The sequence below is a fragment of the Nannospalax galili genome, unplaced genomic scaffold (assembly GCF_000622305.1).
Source record: "Nannospalax galili isolate Female #2095 unplaced genomic scaffold, S.galili_v1.0 scaffold1328, whole genome shotgun sequence".
NCBI classification, from domain to species: Eukaryota; Metazoa; Chordata; class Mammalia; order Rodentia; family Spalacidae; genus Nannospalax; species Nannospalax galili.
The window spans coordinates 16,474-35,480 of NW_008358795.1; the positions used below are offsets into that span (position 1 = coordinate 16,474).

General features: G+C 48.1%; 2 protein-coding genes across 2 annotated transcripts in view; both read right to left on the reverse strand.

The window, feature by feature from the left end:
- Positions 1–8,616: 8,616 nt before the first annotated feature.
- Positions 8,617–11,283, reverse strand: LOC115068282. The gene is made up of 5 exons (XM_029558193.1): positions 11,157–11,283; positions 10,752–10,849; positions 10,442–10,540; positions 9,071–9,137; positions 8,617–8,940 (listed from the first exon to the last, which is right to left on the reverse strand). Exons 1-5 carry the CDS (start codon positions 11,220–11,222, stop codon positions 8,617–8,619), a joined length of 654 nt encoding a protein of 217 aa, XP_029414053.1. The 5' UTR covers positions 11,223–11,283.
- A 3,360-nt stretch (positions 11,284–14,643) lies between these two features.
- The window catches only part of Cdca5 (cell division cycle associated 5), a 4,847-nt gene continuing 483 nt past the window's right edge, over positions 14,644–19,007 (reverse strand). The window contains exons 2-6 of the mRNA XM_029558206.1: positions 18,525–18,616; positions 18,374–18,439; positions 18,237–18,272; positions 15,096–15,518; positions 14,644–14,928 (exon numbers count right to left, since the gene is read on the reverse strand). Of these exons, the coding sequence (XP_029414066.1) occupies positions 14,848–14,928; positions 15,096–15,518; positions 18,237–18,272; positions 18,374–18,439; positions 18,525–18,616 (698 nt within the window). The 3' untranslated portion in view covers positions 14,644–14,847. The remainder of the gene's footprint in view (positions 14,929–15,095; positions 15,519–18,236; positions 18,273–18,373; positions 18,440–18,524; positions 18,617–19,007) is intronic.

Sequence of the window (19,007 nt, forward strand, 5' to 3'; positions counted from 1 at the left end):
CTTCCTTTTACCCATAACAAGAATGATTTGACTCAAGAAAAACTAGGTCTACCTCCTTGAACCAGATGTGTGCAATCTAGAAGAAAACAATTTCTGTGACACTTGGTCTGGATTCTGATGTTTATTTCCTGTTGATAGGTATGTGATATAATGCCTCCCTTCCTTAAAACAAATCCTAAGTTCATCATTCTCAAGTCCCAAGGGACTATGGGAATCTCTTGATATGTTCTGTAACTGTGATGAGTCAGTCACCTGTCCTCTTGTTCAGGGAGGTCATGAAGACCCCACCAGAGGGACTCAAACCAGTGTCCAGTCTGCAAAGAGGAGGGTCAGCACAGAGGAAACATTTGGAGGATTTAAAGGAGGTACCTTGCAGTCCTATTTTACAGATTGGAAGCATCGGTTTAAGGGCACTGGCAGAATCTTTTGCTTGTTCTCGGTGACAGCTACTGCTGTTTCAGTACAGTGTGGAATGGAAGTCCTAGTTGGTAGTCTGTTATGGAAACGCTGTTTACTGTTATTGTAGTACCGTGGTGACAACATGCCACTGAAATGGAAAACGAGCTCTCCTGCTATCTGGAAATTCCCAGTTCCTGTGCTTAAAACATCCAGGTCAACTCCACTTTCTCCAGCATACATGTAAGTGAGAGAAAATAGGATATTAAAGTGGGATTTCATTCATGAATCTGCTGTGTGGTAAAACATGGGAGGGGGACCCCCAACAGCACTGGCGGCTCAAAGGAAAAACAAACAAACAACAACAACAGCAAAAAAAAAAAAACAAAGAAAAAACAAAACAAAAAAAAAACAACCAGTAGATGGATGCTTTTAAAAGCCCTCATGAGAAAATTCCAGTGGACTTTAAGTATTTCTTCTGGTTCCCTGTCTAGAACTTGTAATGCTAACTATTCTTGCCTTTACTTATCCTTCATGTCTCAATTTGAGAGTCTTTTAAATAGGCCCACTGAAGGGATACCCCAATTGCCACACTCTTATGTCCCTGTTCAGCATGGAAGAAGCCAGAGTAGTCTGCATCCCAATTCCCCATGGGCAAATTGGGTTACCTCTTCAAAAATAAAAAAATAAAAATAAACCCTTGCTCTCCTAAAAGCTACTAAATGAGATTGTACCTCAATTTGGCATCCCTATTGGTCTGGGGTCTGACAATGGCCCGACTTTCATAGCCTATGTATCTAAAACGTTAGTTTCTGTCCTCCAGATAGATTGGAAATTACATTGTGTATATTACCCCCAGAGTTCAGAACAGATGGAAAGGATGAATAGAACTATTAAGGAAACTTTGACTAAGTTAATAACAGAGACTGATGGTAACTGGTAAGTAAGGAAGAGTAAAGTCCTCTTCCTTTTGCCCTTTACAGGTCTTATACTGAGTTCAGTATTGTATAACTGTATTATTTCAACAGCAAACCTAAAAATTTTATAGCCACTTTTGAAAGAGATGTATCTGTGCTCTAGAAACTGTTATTGAGTATGTTAAAGCTATAATGAAATGCTTTTTCTAAAAAACAAAACAAAACAGATATACTCCTATGTAAAAGGAATTCCTCCCTTTGAGATCTTGTTTGGGCGACCTTCACCGTTTACTCCCCACTTAGGGGAGGAATGCCTGGCAGAAATATCTAATTACAGCCTTTTACAGTCATTGCAGGCTCTACAAAATGCTCTGAGCCAGGTACACGGGCTAGTGCAGGAGGCTCATGAGCCCAGTCATCCCTCACTGACCACTGAACAGACAGATTTGGAACCTGGTGATTGGATTTGTGTCCACAGACATCAAGCACCTAACCTCGAACCCAAGTGGGCTGGTCCATACCCAATCATCTTGCTGACTCCAACTGCTGTTAAAGTTGCCAGATGTGCCCACTGGATTTACCATTCCCAAGTTAAGAGAGCTCATCTGGACCACATTCCTCAAACATGGATGGTAAAAAGAACAGACAATCCTCTCAATTAAAACTGATAAAAGAATCTTAATTCTTATGTTCTCCTTCTGGATAATAAAAACTGTAACTGGGTACGGTGACTGAAATCCCCACGAGCCATCCCCTTATAACTGGGTATTTAAAAAGAACTTCAGATGGTAAGATCTTAGCCACTAGCACTACCACTAGCCACTCCCTCAGCTTTCTGTTTGGCCTTTGTGATCTGTTTTCTTTACAAGTAAGAGTAACTATCCATGTCCCATCTCCTTGACCCTGGGGATATGGAACTCCTAGTCATGAAAAACTACTGCAAAGCCTACAGGTTTATGGATGTCCAACAGATGGGAGTCCAGAATGTAATCATGAAAATGAATGGCATTATGGGACTTGGGGTTGTGAGACATTTGCCTCATGGATTGGATCTAAGGATAAATGGATTTCCTTTCAGCATGGAACTCCTGGTATAACGGTGGGACAATTTAACCCCTTAGTTTTAAAGGTATTAAATGGGCATGATAAAAGTTGGCTTGCAGGGAAGACATGAATACGAATGTATGCTTCAGGAAAGGGCCCTGGATCAGAATTTACTATCCAAAAGTTTGAGATTCCTATAAGCCTTCCAGTACCTATAGGACCTAACAAAGTCCTTAATCCTCCCTTACCACCAAAGCCACTTCCTACTATGTCAGAGCCACCCCCTATTACATATGCTAATTCCCACAGTTTCACGATGGGACCCTCCTGAATTATATGTCTTTGCTCTATACATATGAGTTTTTCAATGCTACTGAACCAAGTCTCACAAGAGACTGCTGGCTCTTCTTGGACCCTAGACCTCCTTACTATATAGGAATAGGAGCAGGTATATTGGGAGGAATAGGTCCCTCTTATATTCAAAATCTGACTTACAATGAAATACTTAGAAAAGGCCTTTGTCCTTGGGCTTCTAAACCTATGCTTACTCTTGGTAGTTTATCAGGTAGAGGAATCTGTTTTTATGGTCATACTTATGACTTAATCTTTATTGCCCTACAATGAAATGTGTAATCAATCTTATGTCCTCACTTCATCCTGAGAAGAATTATACTATTTAGTACCACCAGAGGGAGCTTGGTTTGCTTGTACCACTGGGTTAACTCCTTGTATAAGTCAAAGGTATTTAACTGTCACTGGTGAGTTCTGTATTTTGGTTCATCTCATGCCCCAGGTCTATTATTATTCAGGGATGGAAGGTTGGGAGAATTTGATGCCTCCAAATGGTGCCCGGTTTCCTAGGGGAATTATGGCTGCTGTCCTGGCACCTGCATTAATGGGAACAGGTATAATGGGTGCCACAGGAATAGGGAGCACTGCACTTATTAGGGGAAATAAATTTTAAAGCTCTCACCTGGCAAATAAATCTAGATTTAAAGGATATGGAACATCAAATTAAAAACTTACCCCCTTGATTCTTTAGCTGAGGTAATGTTACAAAACTGTCAATGGGTGAAAAATGTTGCTTCTATGCTAACCATACTGGAGTGATCAGAAATAGTATATTATGTTAGTCCAGCAACAAATTAATGCTGGAGAAAGGGATCTCAGTAATCACCAAAACTGGTATGAGTCCTTATTTTCCTGGTCACCCTGGCTGACCACCTTGTTAAGTGCTGTTGCTGGGCCTGTGATTCTTATTCTTTAAATTTTTACTCCTGGGCCTTGTATTTTGAATGCCCTTGTAAAATTTATTAATCAGAGACTCCAGGCAGTAAAACTCATGATATTAAGAACCCAATATGAACAGTTAATACCAGTACATGAAGAAAGCTGTACCTAATAGGTCAAAGAATTAACCTTACTCACAACAGGAGTGGGGAGTGAACTGGCTCAGCAAACTTCCCTGAGTCACTCCATTTTGTTCAGAGCCATTTTAGCAGCAATTTTGCTCTACACCAAAAGGAAAACGGGGGCAACCTTGGGTCTTAGGAAATTGTCCTAGCCATGAACCGTGGAATGTGCTAATTCCAGACATTTTACACCTGGCTAATCAGCTTGTTTTCACTTCTGTAATCCGCTTGCTATTCTGGGTCACCTTGACACAGGGCATAAGACCACCTTGTTATCATGTTATTGTGTGACCACCGGTAACTGCTGATTCCAGCTTTCTTACTATACTTGTTATGGCTAGGAAGTTGACTAATTTTAAAATTACAAAGTTGACTGCCAAGTTATATGACTGTATCACTTGTCTGTATGATTGGTTGTTGATTAATAGATTCAAAGTTCTGCTATGTTGTACAAACCTGATTGGTTCACAAATGTCCTGTTTGAATAATATTTCTGTAATCCTTTAAAAACTCTGACCCGACAATCATCAGGGCTGCTTCTACTCCGGAGATAGCCCGGCCGGTCGAAAATTAAAATTTACCTTGCTACTTTTCTTAAAGTGGTGCTCGTGATTTTTTTTGCAAACTCCGTCCTGTTTCAGTTTGTATCTACCTAGAATACCTGTTCATGGTGTACAGCACTACTCTTTTTGTTTGGTTGACTGGGGTTTTGGGGGGTGTGCCACCGTGCCTGGTGACAGCACTACTCTTCAAGGAAATCCAATGCTGGGACCTGGAGAGATGGGATTGCTTCCCATGGCAGCTCACAACTGTCTGTAACTCCAGTTCAAGGGATACAATACCCCCTTCTGGCCTCCATGGGCATTGCATGGCAGGGGGTACACTCATATACATATAGGCCAAACACTCAAACAAGTAAAATAAAAATAAAATATAATAAAAGAAAACGCAATGATGGTGTTGAAGCCCAAACCTGTAATCCCAGGACTTGGGAGACTGAGGTTACATCATGAGTTTACAGTCAGCGTGGCTACATGAGACCCTGTCTCAAAAAAAGAAAAGCCAGGTGTAGGTAGCAGTGCACACACACCTTTAATCCCAGCACTTAGGAAGCAGAGGCAGGTAGATCTCTATGAGTTTGAGGCCAGCCTGGTCTAAATAACAAATTCCAGGTCAGCTGGGGCAACAGGGAGACCCTATCTCAAAAAAAACAAAAATAAAAACAAACACCAAGCAAGCAAGCAAGCAAATCAAGAAAAGAAAGAAAAAAGAAGAAACCGTTTAGAAACCCTTTAGTTCCTGCCTATAGAATCTGTAGACTCTGGCTAACCTCAGAGGCAGGAGTAGCAGGCCCATAGTGGGCGCACGGGGTCAGCTGGGAGCTCAAGCACAAAAACATGCTTCTCCAGCTGCAGAGGTGGCTCAGGGGGTCAAGGCCTTGCCATGCAAAAGTGAAGATTGAGTTCCGATCCCCAAGTAAATGCTAGGCAGGCACGGTGGCCCCCATATAATTCAGCAGTCAGAAGGCAGAGATAGGGGATCACCGGAGCAAGGGGGCTAGCCAGACCAACTGAATCGAGGTACTCTGGGTTCAAATGAAAGACTTTACTTCAATACATAAGGTAGAGAGCAATCCACATGTGCACATGGCCCTGAACACACATGTACACATACGAACATGCATATAACACACATACACAGACACACACACACTGCTTCTCCTGGGCCTCTAAAATACATGAAGCCTGGGTAGAGCCACTGGAGGGTAGATAATAACCAGAATTCACTGGGCTAACTCTGTGATGTCACACTGACTCCTTCAGCCCTTGCAAAAGCCTCTGAGATGTGCAGGGGATCAACGCCATAGGCAAGGTCAAGGCCACACAGCTGGGAAAGTCTGTGGCTGTGGTTCAAGCCTAGGCATCCTGCAAGCTGCAGCTGTCTACTTCAGTCTCCAAGCTGAAAAGCACCACCCAGCTCTGCGCCTCCTGGGAGATGGCGTCAGAGGATACAGAAGTGACAAGCAGCCCAGGGCCTTGAGGACAGAGAGGCCTCGAGAACTGGACATGGTGAGACAGACACTGAAATCTTTGACCACCAGGGGAGCTGAAAGGCCTTGATAAAGCTCCAGGGCTCTCAGGGTCTTGGACTTGAGCACTGGGCTGGTACTGCCTGGTAGCGTCAATAGAAGTGGCCACAGGAACTGAGGTCAAAATGGCACAAGCTAAGGCCCTGGGTCACAAGGCCAACATGACTGGGGATATTTGTACCCACTGCTGTGGTTGAGAGCTGACTGCGGACTCAGACTTAGCTTCTGGTGGCCCTTAAGGAGCCCAAGAGCCTGCTTTCCAGGTTCTTAGGCCCGAGGCTTTTCAGGGTGAGCAAGTCAGTCTGATCATGCTAACACCCACTCTGGACAGAAGTCCTTAAACTGGGGCACCCCTCCTTTGGAACCCCTTCCACTCTCAGGAGTTTTCTTCACTTAATAAATCTAGGATCAAATAAATAAAAATAAATAAATAAATCTAGGATCATTCTGCTTTAAAATAATAAAAAAGGTTGGGGGTTAGAGAAATGGCTCAGCAGTTAAGAGCACTGGCCACTTTAGCAGAGGACCAAGATTCAGCTCCCAGTACCCACATAGCTGCTAACAACTGTCTGTAATTCCAGTTCCAGGGGATCCAACACCCTCTTCTGGCCTCCATAGGTTTTGCATACACATGGTACACTCACATATATGCAGACAAAACACTCATATACATAATAAAAACAAATTTTAAAAAATTTTATTTATTATTTTTATTTTATGTGTATGTATGTATTGCCTGCATGTAGGTAAGTGCACCCGTGTCATGCAGTACCTGTTAACTGCCATGTGGATGCTGGGATTCGAACCCAGGTCTTCTGCAAGAACAACCAGTGCTCTTAACCACTGAGCCATCTCTCCAGCCCCTAAAAAATGTTTTTAAAGCACAAAGGTTACCTGGTCCCACCTCTAGCCCTTTCCAGGGCCTCCTAGCTCCTCTAGCCTTCTCAGAGGATTAGTGAGGAATTCAGTTTGATTGACTTTACCAAAGATTCTGGCCAATGCTCCACAAAGTTAGAGGTTATTTACGTAAAATGGGTTAGGTGGTAAATAATCACGACCACCCTCAGGGATATGGGCTATTAAAAACTTGCTGTATTGTAGGGCTGTGGGTGTGGCTCAGGGGAGAGCACTTGCTTAGCATGTGTCAGGCTCCAGGTTTCAACCCTAGTACTACTACTCTAAAAAAAAAAAGAGTGAAAAAATGTTCTGTAAGACCTTAGTTTGGGAGCTGGAGACATGACTCGGTGGTAGAGAGCACTGGCTGCTCTTGCAGAGGAACTGGATTTGATCCCTAGCACCCACATGGTAGCCAATAACTGTCCTAACTCCGGTTCCAGGGGAATCTGATGCACTCCGCTGACCTTCGAAGACATTGCATGACACAGGTGCACATATATACATGCAGGCAGTGCACTCGTACACAATTTTTTAAAAGGTATTACCCAGTTTTGCAGTTAATTTAGCAGTCTCAGGAGTCTTCCTTTTGTGGTCGTGGGGAGGTTGCTTTTTTGGGTGGGTGTGTGGGTGTTTTTTTGTTTTGTTTTGTTGAGACAGGGTTTCATTATGTAGCTCTAGCTGACCTGGAACTTGTCGTGTAGACCAGGCTGGCCTTCATCTCACTGTGTCACGATCCTTTTGACTTCTGTGCCTTTTCAAAAAATTATATACAAGTTACAGGGAGACCCTGTCTCAAAAAGACCAAAAAAAAATTATATAGAAGTTGTGGAGGGGTGTGGTGCTGGGGACAGAATCCAGGGCCTCGCTCAGCCTCAGGATTCCTTCTTTCCATCCCCTTTGACGGCACGTGACAGGAATGTGCATCCCTCCCTGAAGAGCCTGCCCCTTCCCTGCTTTCTGCCTTACGGAGCTGGAAGGAAGTACAAGGCAGCAACATGCAGCAGCTGCATGGCCCAGTTGTGCAAGAATTGCTTGTAAGTATGTGGACGTATGTACGAGGGTGATTCATACATGTAGATGTGTGCATGAGGCACCAGCACCCCTGTGGATGTCAGAGGACAGCCTCAGGTGTTGGTTCTCTCTCCACCCTGTTTGAGACAGGGTCTGTTTTCTACTGCATATGCCAAGTCGGCTGGCCCCGGGGGGTGGGGTAGGGGCATCTCCTGTACCCATCTTCCCCCACTGCCCCTTAGCAGAGCCAGGATTATGGAGGCTCATGTTATACATCCCACTTTTATGTCAATTCTGGAGATTTGAACTCAGGTCCTCACACTTGTGCGACAAGTGCTTTACTTACAGAGCCATCTCCTCCCTAGCCCATTTTTGGAAATTATGACTTGCCTATACACACACACACACACACACACACACACACACACACACACACTTTATCTCACTTTAGGAATTTCAGGACATGGTGAGTCTCTGTAGGCTGGACACATGCTGCAAGGCATGACCCTTAATCTGTCACAGCCCAAATACAGATGCATCTCTACAGGTCCTTGGGAGTTCCCGTCATTTCTCTGCTGCCTACCCCTGACCTATAAAAGGGAGGTGACTTGTCCCTGGTTACAAGGTGGGAAGTGGCTCTTCCTCACTCCTTAGTATCTTTCTGTATTTTGAAATTACAGCCTTGATCTTCCTGGGCCTCCCCATCCTGTCCCACCATAGAACTTATCACGGGAACAAAGAAGAGTCTGAGGGCAGGGCTGTGGAGACTGAGGAGGGCCTAGAGACCTTGGAGACGATGGCTGCCAACCCCTGTCCAAGTCCAAGGCCCATGGACACTTAGAGCTGCAACTCAATTTTTATTGCTGGGGCTTAGAGAGAGGCTGGTTGGTGGAGAGGCCTCTGGCCCCACTAGGGCTGACTGAGGTTTCTGTGAGCCACTGCTTCCTGGAAGGGCAGTAGCAAGCAAGGGTGTGGGAGGCTGAAGGGAGGAAGGCTGAGCAGAAGGCCTCTTCTGCTGCCCAAGAAACAGCGCGAACTTTGCCAGTGTAGTAGGGCCTCCCTCCTCCTGGGTGACCTCAGCCTCCTCCTGGGTATCCTCAGCTTCCTCCTGGGTGACTGTTACTTCCTCCGGAATGGTCAGAATTCTTTCCAGGTTCTGGTACAGTGAGGTAGGCTGCAATAAAGGGTTGCAGGGCCTGAGGTGGGAGGCTGACCAGCAGGACTGCATGAGACCCGGAGCAAGTGGGTAAGGCGCGGGGAGGGGGACCCAAGGCAACGGCAGGGCTACCAGGCAAGGGTCTCACTAGGTCTTGCAGCTTCTGTTGAAGGGTCTTGTTACCACTTTGGTTAATGCCCATTGCCTCCTGAAGCCTGAGGAAAAGGAAAGATGCTCTGAATTCCCAGGCTCTTTCACACGCACCCCCCCCCCCAATCAGCTCTGTGACCAATGTTTTGTTAGGAGCCTGGACTTTCTGTTTGCTTATAACAAGCTCTTATGTATCCCAGGCTAGTCCAGAGCTCTCATAGAAAGGATGTCCTTGATTCTCCTGCTTCCACTTTTGTTCTAGTTTGTTCTTCATTGCTGTGACAAAGTACTCTGACCACTACCAACTTGGGGAGGAAAGGGTTTATTTGTCTTACATCCCCCAGGTCACAGTTCATCAGGGAGCCCGAGGTAGGAACTCAGGGCAGGAACCTGGAGGCAGGAGTTGGAGCACAGGCCATGGAGGAACGCTACTTACTGGCTTGCTCCCTTGGCCCCTGCTCAGCCTGCTTTCTTATGCAACACAGGCCCACCTGCCCAGGGGTGGTACCACCCACAGTGGGCTGGGCCCTCCCACTTCACTCATCAAGAAGATGCCCTCAGACATGGCCACAGGCCAGTCCAATAGAGGCAATTCCCTGATTGAGGCTCCCTCAACCCAGGTGTGTCAAGTTGACACTAAAGCTACCCAGCACAACTTTCCAGTGCTAGTATTGCAGGCGGCACTACCACGCCCAGCTCTTCTGTTCTTTAGCAAGAGATGGAAGCTGCTTTATCACAGGGGCTGGGCTAGAGCTCCTCTGAGGTCCACATGGAGCAGAGCAGGTGGCAGAAGGCTGGCCACTCCTGTGAACTCCATCAGGGTGGGGACAGGATTCTGTGTGGCTCCAGGTTGGCGAGAGGGTCTACCATGAACCAGCCCTGCCTGAGGGCTCAGCTCCAGCAGTGTGTGATACAAGTTTCAGTTGTTCAGATCTGTGGTCATGAGTGTGGAGCTCTGGGGAGAAGCATCAGCCCAATCCCAGGACCTCTGTCACCAGATGAAATCAAGCAGACCCCAAGCTCTGAAGGCTGACATCACAGAATGGATAGAACCCCACCCCACAGATGGCTTCCTGTCTAGTTCTTTAACAGTTAAAGGAGAGGACCCTCAACACACAGCTACTGGACTCCTGCCACTCAGCCACGGCTGTGATCCCCAATCTGTGGGACAAGTCACTGCTGCTTAGGAGATGAGGGCCCTGCAGGCAAGGGAGGTCATCCGGGGTGGAGAGGACAGGGAGGGGATGCAGGGCAAGCCAGTGTTTCAAGTCACAGCTCGGCCCATGACCTCACCTCAGAACCAGGTCTGGCTTCAGTGGGGGGACATCCTGTCATCCAAACTTGCCCCCACCTGCCATACTCAGCTCACCTCCTGCAGTCCTTCTGCAAGAGCTGCATCTCCGCTGAGGTCCTCATGGGGCCCCAGTCTTCTTTATCGAGGAACTGCCTCTCTTGGATATCAGAGTCCCTGGACAGGTTAACAGCAGGAGTCAGAACACAGGGTCTAGAAGATGGGAGTGCCCAGCTTGAGGCCCAGTTCCTTCAGTCCTGTCTGGGCCTTCCTGCTGAGCTCAAGGCTGAGCCCTGGCCCAGGTTGGAATGGGCCTGGGGGGTAGGGGCACCCTCTACCACCCTCAAGTCATACAAACACATAGACATATAACCCTCCACAGCCTTACAATTCGGCATCTTTGGGTTCAGGAGTATTCAGGAGTGTGAACAGGAATGACACAGTGGGTTCCAACTGCATGTTCATCCTCGGCTCTGAGGAAGACGGCTTTGCAGAGAAGGTGCCTTGGTGACTAAAGTGCCATAGCCCAGGTCTTCCCTCACCTTCCTGCCTCTGCCATATCTCTGCACCTGTCAGCTTGTGGGGGGAAGTGGTGGGAGGGGCAGGGGGATGAAAGTTATCCCAGAGACCCTCCGGCTGGGGAAGAACCCAGGAGCTGGGCCCAAACTCCCGGCAGCTGGAGGAAGGAGTGTGAGGACCAGGAGTCCAGGCCTCTGCCCAGGCCCAGGGAGAATTTCTGCAGTCCTCCTATCTCCCTTGCCTTCTGCCTGGGGGTGGGACACCCTGGGCTTACTGTCATCTCCATATTGGAGTCCTCGGAGACCTCAGATTCTTCCTTCAGTGGCTCAGTAGGCTCCATGGCTGTTTTCAAGACCTGCTTGGAGTAGGTGCTTTGACTGCCCGTGGAAGACTGAGGGAGATAGAGGCCTGGCTGGTGATTCACCTTCCACATCCCATTTGCTTGCCATCTCTAACAACTCTGGTTCTCTTGGGTAATATTTCGTCTAGGGAGCTTCCATTACCAGCTCTGTCCAGCAAGCCAGAGGCCTCAGTGCTAGTGTCGTCTGGCCATAGCTCATAGCACAGCCCAGGTGGTAAAGCCAGCAGCAAATACAATACAGTGTGACAGTAAATACCGTCACCTTGGCAATCTAGAATCACCTAGGCGACAAAATTCCTGGCACATCTGTGAGGGAGTTTCAAGGTTGGGTAAACTGAGTTGGGAAAACCCACCCTAGTGTGGGTGGCTCCATGCCATGCCCTGGGGTCTTGGAGAAAGAGGGTGGAGCACCAGCACTCATCCATGTGATGGCTGCAGATGCAAGTGACCAGCTGACTCATGCTCCTGTTGCTGTGACCTCCAGCCACGATGGGCTGCATCCTCAAACTGTGAGCCAGAAAAACCCCGTCCTCCTTAAATTGCTTTTATCAGTTTATGTCACAGCTAGGAGAAGGTAATTAATACATCCAGTTTGGTGTTCTTTTCTTATTTTGTTTTTTTGGGGATTTTTTGGTCTTTTTGAGACGGGGTGTTCCTGTAGACCCAGCTGGCCTGGAACTATGTAGACCAGGCTGTCTTCAAACTCACAAAGATCCCCCTGCCTCTGCCTCCCAAATCCTGGGATTAAAGGTGTGAGCCACCATGATGCCTGGCCCTGAATAATTTTAGTACATAAATCCATTCTAAACAATGCAGGCAATATACTCATCCTAAAAAAGGTCTCAGGTAGTCCAGGCTGGCCTTGAATTCGCTTTGTAGTCCAGCATGGCACATAGAACTCCTGATCCTTCTGCCTGTACCTCCTAAGTGCTGGGAAGGTATAACATCACACCTGACTGGTACCTTGTTTTCAAACCTACCTCCTTTTCCTCATGCAGACCAACGGAGGTCCTTCTGTTTTGTTTTTAGACAGGGTCTCCCTGTAGTCCCAGTTGGCCTGGAACTTGCTATGTAGACCAGGCTGGCCTTGATCTCACAGAGATCCACCTGCCTCTGCCTCCTGAGTGCTGGGACCGAAGGCGTGCTTACCATGCCTGGCTTCAGAGGGCCTTCTTGACAGGATCCCAGACTTGACCCCATTGCCCTGCCCTGGGGGTCAAGATGGTGTCAGGGAGTGTAACAACTTGTCAGCCATAGCCAGGCTTGGCAGTACACATCTGTAATCTCAGCACTTTGAAGTAGAGACAGGAGAATTAGTTTAAGATCATCTTCGGCTATATACAAGTTTGAGGTGAGTCATGAGGTGGAAGTGGGAAGTCCATTCAGTCTAGGACCAGATGCCCAGACCATCTGGGCTTGGGTCAAAGCCTCCAGTGAGGGCAGTGGACCCGTCTCAGAGGCAGGAAGCTGTGTGGGGAGCCACCCTGTGCATTGATCTTTTTTTTTTTTTTTTTTTTTTGAGACAGGGTCTTCCTGTAGCTGTAGCTGGCCTGGAACTCACAGAGACCCACCTGCCTTTTTTCATGTGTGTGTATTGCCTGCATGAGTGTAAGTGCACCCATGTTGTGCAATCCCTGAGGAGGACAGATGATGGATCCCCTTGAACTGGAGTTACAGTTGTTAGCTGCCATGTGGTGCCGGGATTTAAACCCAGGTCTGCAAGAACAACCTGTGCTCTTAACCACTGAGCCATCTCTCCAGCTCCCCTGTGCATTGATCTTTAAGACAATGGTTACCGTGTCCAAGAAGAATGAATGAGGCCAGAGTAACTAAAAGCAAGCAAGGAACAAGAATACTTTTCAAGCTTCGCCTTAAAAGAACAGCCGCACTAGCTAACAGGTGGTCAAGCTTTTCAGGATGGGGTCTTCAAATGTTAAGTGGTTTAGGACTTGGAGAATCAGTGGAAAGGTGGGTCTTCAAGAGGCAGCCTGGCTCTGCTGAACAGCAGGAAGGCAAAGTGGAAAGCTCTAGAAGAATCTAATGGCTTAGGCTTCTGGATGACACGAGGACAGAAGCAGATGGGATGGAAAGCATGCTGGTTGGAACCGGCGTCCTGGGTCTGGCCCCGAGGGGTGTCCACAGCCCCCTCTGCTGGGTAACAGCCAGGAGAGGCTGCTGTGTGCAGGCCACAGGCTTTTTATTGGCACCGGGAACAGGGCTGGAGGGTGACTGACTCCACCCTCCCTGGGAGTGCACAGCAGCTTTACCCAGATGCCATTTAAGCCTTCATTCCAGGGAGTCCCACCTTGAAGGGACAGGCACTACGGGGCCACTAGCAGGCCAGGCTGGCAGCTGTAGAAAAGGACAGCTCAGAACAGATACAGCACCCAGGGCCTCACACCTGTGGCTGGTTTTGATCTGATAAAAAGCAGTCTAGGAACCGGTCACAACTCTTGTAATCAAGTTTATTTGAAATAAAACCAGCTTCCCCTTAGGCTGCTCTGCTTGTTCATCGAGGACAGAGTTGTGCGGTGATGACATCAACTCATCTCGCAGCTCCTGATTCTGCAGGCACCAGTGAGGACCAGTTCTGGTGTGCTCCATTCAAAACTATCTGGGCATACCAGGGGGCTTGCTTGTAGGGTTGACAGCTCAAGGATTGCACAGACAGCCTGGGCCTCCCAGGCCTTGTCTTCATTCATGCCCATCAGCCTGGCAAACTCCAATACCCCAATGAAGCGCTCAGCTCCCTGGTTCATTTTCTACCAGCCCCTGCTCACGCTTCTCAGCCGCTATCCCTATCAACTTGTAAGCACAGAAGTCCAATGGCCTGGGTATGGCAGCAGTGGTGGTGGACAGAGCAGTCTTTAAAGCCTCAACTTGTCCCACAATTGAGGAAAGGAAAAGGGGGCAATTCCCCAGAGATGAAGACATGCCCCATCAGTTCAGCTCCCAGGACCTCCCTTGGGAGTGGTCTCATGCCAGTGTAACAGCCAAGCTAACAGTGAAAACAGCCACCAACCCCTTAAGGTTTCTGGCACGTGAAGAAAAACTACCTAGAACTTTATAAGAATGGTTTCAACCCACGTAGGGCCAAGGAGCTCATGCTGAAAGCAATGAATGTAGGTGACAAGAGGGTTCACTCCCTGCCCCTGTGCAGGTGAGGTACGGAGACTGCGAGACTCCAGGTGGGCACATCCTCATGAAATGTGCCCACTTTGCCCCAACTAGCAGTGTCCCATTCACCAATGTGTCAACAGCAGACTACAGACGTGTAACACAGTTCTAGTTCTGGAGTAGCAGATGCTTATGATCAGAAACCCAATCATGGCTCCAAGCCACCAAGAGAAGACAACCCCAGAGGGCCAGCCAAAGCTAAACATATCGTGCGGCTCCTGTGTCTGCCAGGGCTGGTTCAGAACAGAAGTAGCCTCTCACCTCCAACACTCTGGGAGATACAAAGACAAGAGTGACTACTCTATATATAACATGGGGCCAGCAACACCTCTCTGGGTAACAAGGACAGTAAAGAGGACCCCAAGTGTCTTGGTGCACTCAAAGGGCAGTACATGGGGGGGCTGGCCAGTGGCGCCCCAACTCCATCTCATTCAATCAGAAGATCAAATTGCTCAGCAGCTTCAAACTCAGCATTCATGGCTGCAGCCCACTCATCCAGCTCCGATTTCTGGGGGAAGAAATGGGGTAGTTGAGTGGGGAAAGTGGCTATCCTGGCCAGAGCATCACCCATACCCTGCAAGCTTGCTGTTCCCCCAAGAGCAAGAGCTGAGCCCCGGCCCCCGTGCATGTCCTGCATGAGGGGTGCAACTACAGGAGGCCCTGCCCCTCACTCACCAAGATCTCAGGCACTTTCTTCTTCTTTCGTTTCTCTTTCACAACTGGGGGAGAGATTCCAGGGAGTGTCGTGTCTGGAGCCCAGGGCTTTGCAGGAACCTTGGGGATCTCAGTTAACTTTGAACACACCACAGGTGAGACTCCAGGCAAGTCTTCCAGCCCCTCAAAGCCAAAGAAGGATCGATGGCCAGGGGTAGAGGTAGAACCAAGGATCTCTAGCCGGCTATATGATCGCCTGACTTTCTTAGACATTTCCAAGTCTCTAGTATCCAGCACTTCTTCCCCAGAGTTAGATTCCACGTTCAGGTTGTACGGCACAGGTGTGGGGGTGGGGGTGCAGGGGACACTGCAAGTCTTGAAGAGGTCCTTCTTGGTGGGCTCCTTCAGAGGAGGGTTGTTTTCTTTTTCCAAGATAAAGGAAATCTGCTCATCAGGACAGGAAAGAGAACCCCTGTCACCTGCTTGCACAACTCATCCTCCCAAAGGAGATTCAGGATGGAAAGAATGCCCACAGGGTAAACACTTAGGATATTTGTTGTTGTTTATCTTGTGGTGCTGGAGATGAAACCCATGGCTCTGTGCATGCTGGGCAAGCCCTGTACTGCTGACCCAGATCCCCAGCATCTTAAAGTCTTTTGTCCTGGACTGGGGCTATAGCTCTGTAATATAGTACTTGCCTTGCATGCACAAGGACCAGGGTTCCATCCCACTACTGGAGGGATAGGAAGGGAGGATGAAAAGGGAGGACAATCTAACCCTGTTCCTGAGGAGTCGCTTTTGTGACAAAAGATTTGCTACATCTGCTGTTGCTGTTTTTAAGGGTGCTGAGCACCTTGTTAGCTGAGATAAGGTCCCAACACACCTTCTCATTTTGTGGGGGTCTTTTGAGACAGGGTCTCCCGGTAGCCCCAGCTGGCCTCAGTCTCAAGAGACTGGCTGGCCTTTGTGTCCCAAACGCTGGGATTAAAGGCACGTGCCACCACCCCGAGTTCCAACACATCTCTAAACTGGCATGCTGGCTTCCTGATTGCTCTGCCTGCTCCAGCCCCATCCTTTACAACTGTTCTGCCACAGCTGATTTTTCTAAATTGTCCACTCAGTCAATAAGTATCCACTGGTTACTGGTCCTAGGCCAGGGAGTATTAGGCACCGGAAACACACAAGGAAACAAAAGGTCAGTAAGTGTCTAGTGGTTACCTGTCCACTGCCAGGGAATACTAGGCACGAGAACCCTATACCAGGGAGGACTAGGCACTGGGAACATACCACAAGGAAACAAAGGCCACTGGCACCTAGGCACTTCCATTCTAGTACTAAAATAGGAAAACCAGAAAAAAAGCAGAACAGACCAGAGGATAGGTCTCACTATGAGGAAACAAGCTACAGTTTAAAGGTATTGAGAGGGAGAGTTGGGGTTTTTTGGTTTGTTTTTGGTCTTTTTAAGACGGTCTCCCGGTAGCCCCAGCTGACCTGGAACTCACTAGGTAGACACCAGGCTGGCCTTAAGCACAGAGATCCGCCTGCCTCTGCCTCCCAAGTGCTGGGATTAAAGGCGAGCGCCACCATGCCTGGTGAGAGGGAGAGTTGTTTTAGGTGAGCACCACCACGCCTGGCAAGAGGGAGAGTTGTATGGACACCTGTAGGAACAATGTTCTAGGCAGTGGGAACAGAAGATACAAAAGCCCTGAGGGCAAAGAGGGCCAGTCAGGGTTGAGGAACAAAAGGCCAGTGTGGCTGAAGGACAGGAAGGAGAGGGGACCGAAGATGAGATGCAGAGGTAAGGGCTGGGGTTAGGGCTTACAGTGTAAGATGAATGGCTACTAGTGGGAGAGGCAGAAGTCCCTGCCCCTAAGGCACTTATGTTCACAGAGCGAGAGAAAGACAAACATAACAAGTAATTACCACATGTTGACAGCATCTAGAGACTTCCACAGAGATACGTGGGAACAACGGGGTTAAGCAGGGGAGACCTCTGGGATGACATTCCCTTTGAGCCCAGTCCTGTGTGAAAGGACACTTATCCTGTCATTACCTTAGGCCCTCACCACCTTACCTCAGGTTCTAGGTTTTGGGACCTCAGGGCTGCCTTCACATATTCCAGCACCTACCTGACAGCTAATAACTGGAACTCCAGTTCCAGGGGATCCACAGCCCTCTTCTGGCCTCCACAGACACTGCACGTATGTGGTATTATATACATGCAGGAAAACACTCATACACATAAAATCAGAGACAATCAAAAACCAACCAACCACAAAACCAAACCCAAACAAACAAAAACCTGGGCATAATGGCTCACACCTGGAATCTGAGCCTGAGGTCAAGCCCACCCTAGGCTACATATTGAGTATGGTCCAGCCAGAGCAACACAGCAAAACCTTACTAAAAAAAAACAAAAAAATAAAACAGCTGGGCATGGTGGTACATGCCTTTAATCCCAGCACTCGGCAGGCAGAGGCAGTCAGGATCTCTGCAAGTTCAAGACCAACTGGGGGTATAGGGAGCCCCTGTCTCAAAAATACGAAACAACAAAAGAAATAGGTGTGGTAGTATACTCTTGGATTCCAGCACTTGGGAGGTTGCAGCAAAAGGATTAGGGGTTCAAGACCAGCTTTGGCTACATGAGACCCTGTCTCACAAGACAAAGCAAACAAGACATTCATGTAAAAGGCCAAACTCAACAACAAAAATCGTTAATAGAGAATTTGTTTCCCAGCACCTACATCAGGTGGCTCACAACCACCTGTAATTCCAGCTCCTGGAGAGCCAATGTCCTTTTCGGGACTCTGCCTTCACGCACACACGAGAATAAAAATAAATCTTTAAGGCACCATACACATAGTTCACCTTAAAACAACCAAAAATAAAAGCCAAGGACAAATGGATTATAAGTAAGAGCAGTGGTTAGAACACAACTCAGCTTTTCAAGGCAAATAACAGAAATGTTTAGGACATAAAGATCTAAAAATAAATGAGGCCTGTGGGAGTCGTCAGTCAAGACTGGCAGTTCATGAGGATGTCCAAAGGTAAACTGTTTCAGAATACTGTGAATGAGTGGCCTGGGTAGCAGACCCACCCACCCCTACCCAGCTCTAGAGTGATGTGGATCCCACACAGCTAAGTAGATAGAATTGAACTCACCCTGGGACTCCTGCGAAGGGAGCGGACAGATGGGATCTGCAAGGGATAACATCAACTGATCAATAAATAGCACAGAGAAGTCCCCAGTTTTGACCTCTCACTCCCAACTCGACCCACCCCTACCTCTCAGTCCTTACCTCTACAGCATGAGCCACTATCTTCTTCAAGACGATTGGCTTTCTGACAGGAGCCACATGAGGTGTCTGGAAAGAGAGAGGTGATCATGAGCTTTACCTTCGTTAGTTCCGGGGCCTCTGGGGCAGTAATTGAGGAAACTCAGGGGTTCACCTTCGGCCAGATTTCAGGAAAGATGTTCGGGAGATCTGAGCCTGATTTCCGCTGGGACCGCCTCTGAGACTTAGTACATGGAGTCCTGAGTCCTGGAAAGGAAAAAGAAATGTTCAGAGGTTGTGCAAAACACTCGAGGAAAAAAATAAGTACATAAATATGAGGCAAAAACAAGACGCGGGGTCTGGAGAGATGGCTCAGTGGCCAAGACCACTTGGCTGCTCTTGCAGAAAACCCAGGTTCGAGTCCCAGCACCCACAAGACTCCAGTTGCAGGGGATCCGACGTTCTCCTGTCCTCCGAGGGCATTGCACGACATGGGTGCACTTGCATGCATATAAGCGATACACTTATACACATAAAATAAAAATAACAAAATATGTTGAAAAACAAAAGACGCAGACGAGGTCTGGGACGGGCAGGAGCAGCTTGGCAGCGAGTCCCCCGGCACCTAGCTCCGTCGTCCCCGTCGCCCCCCCACCCC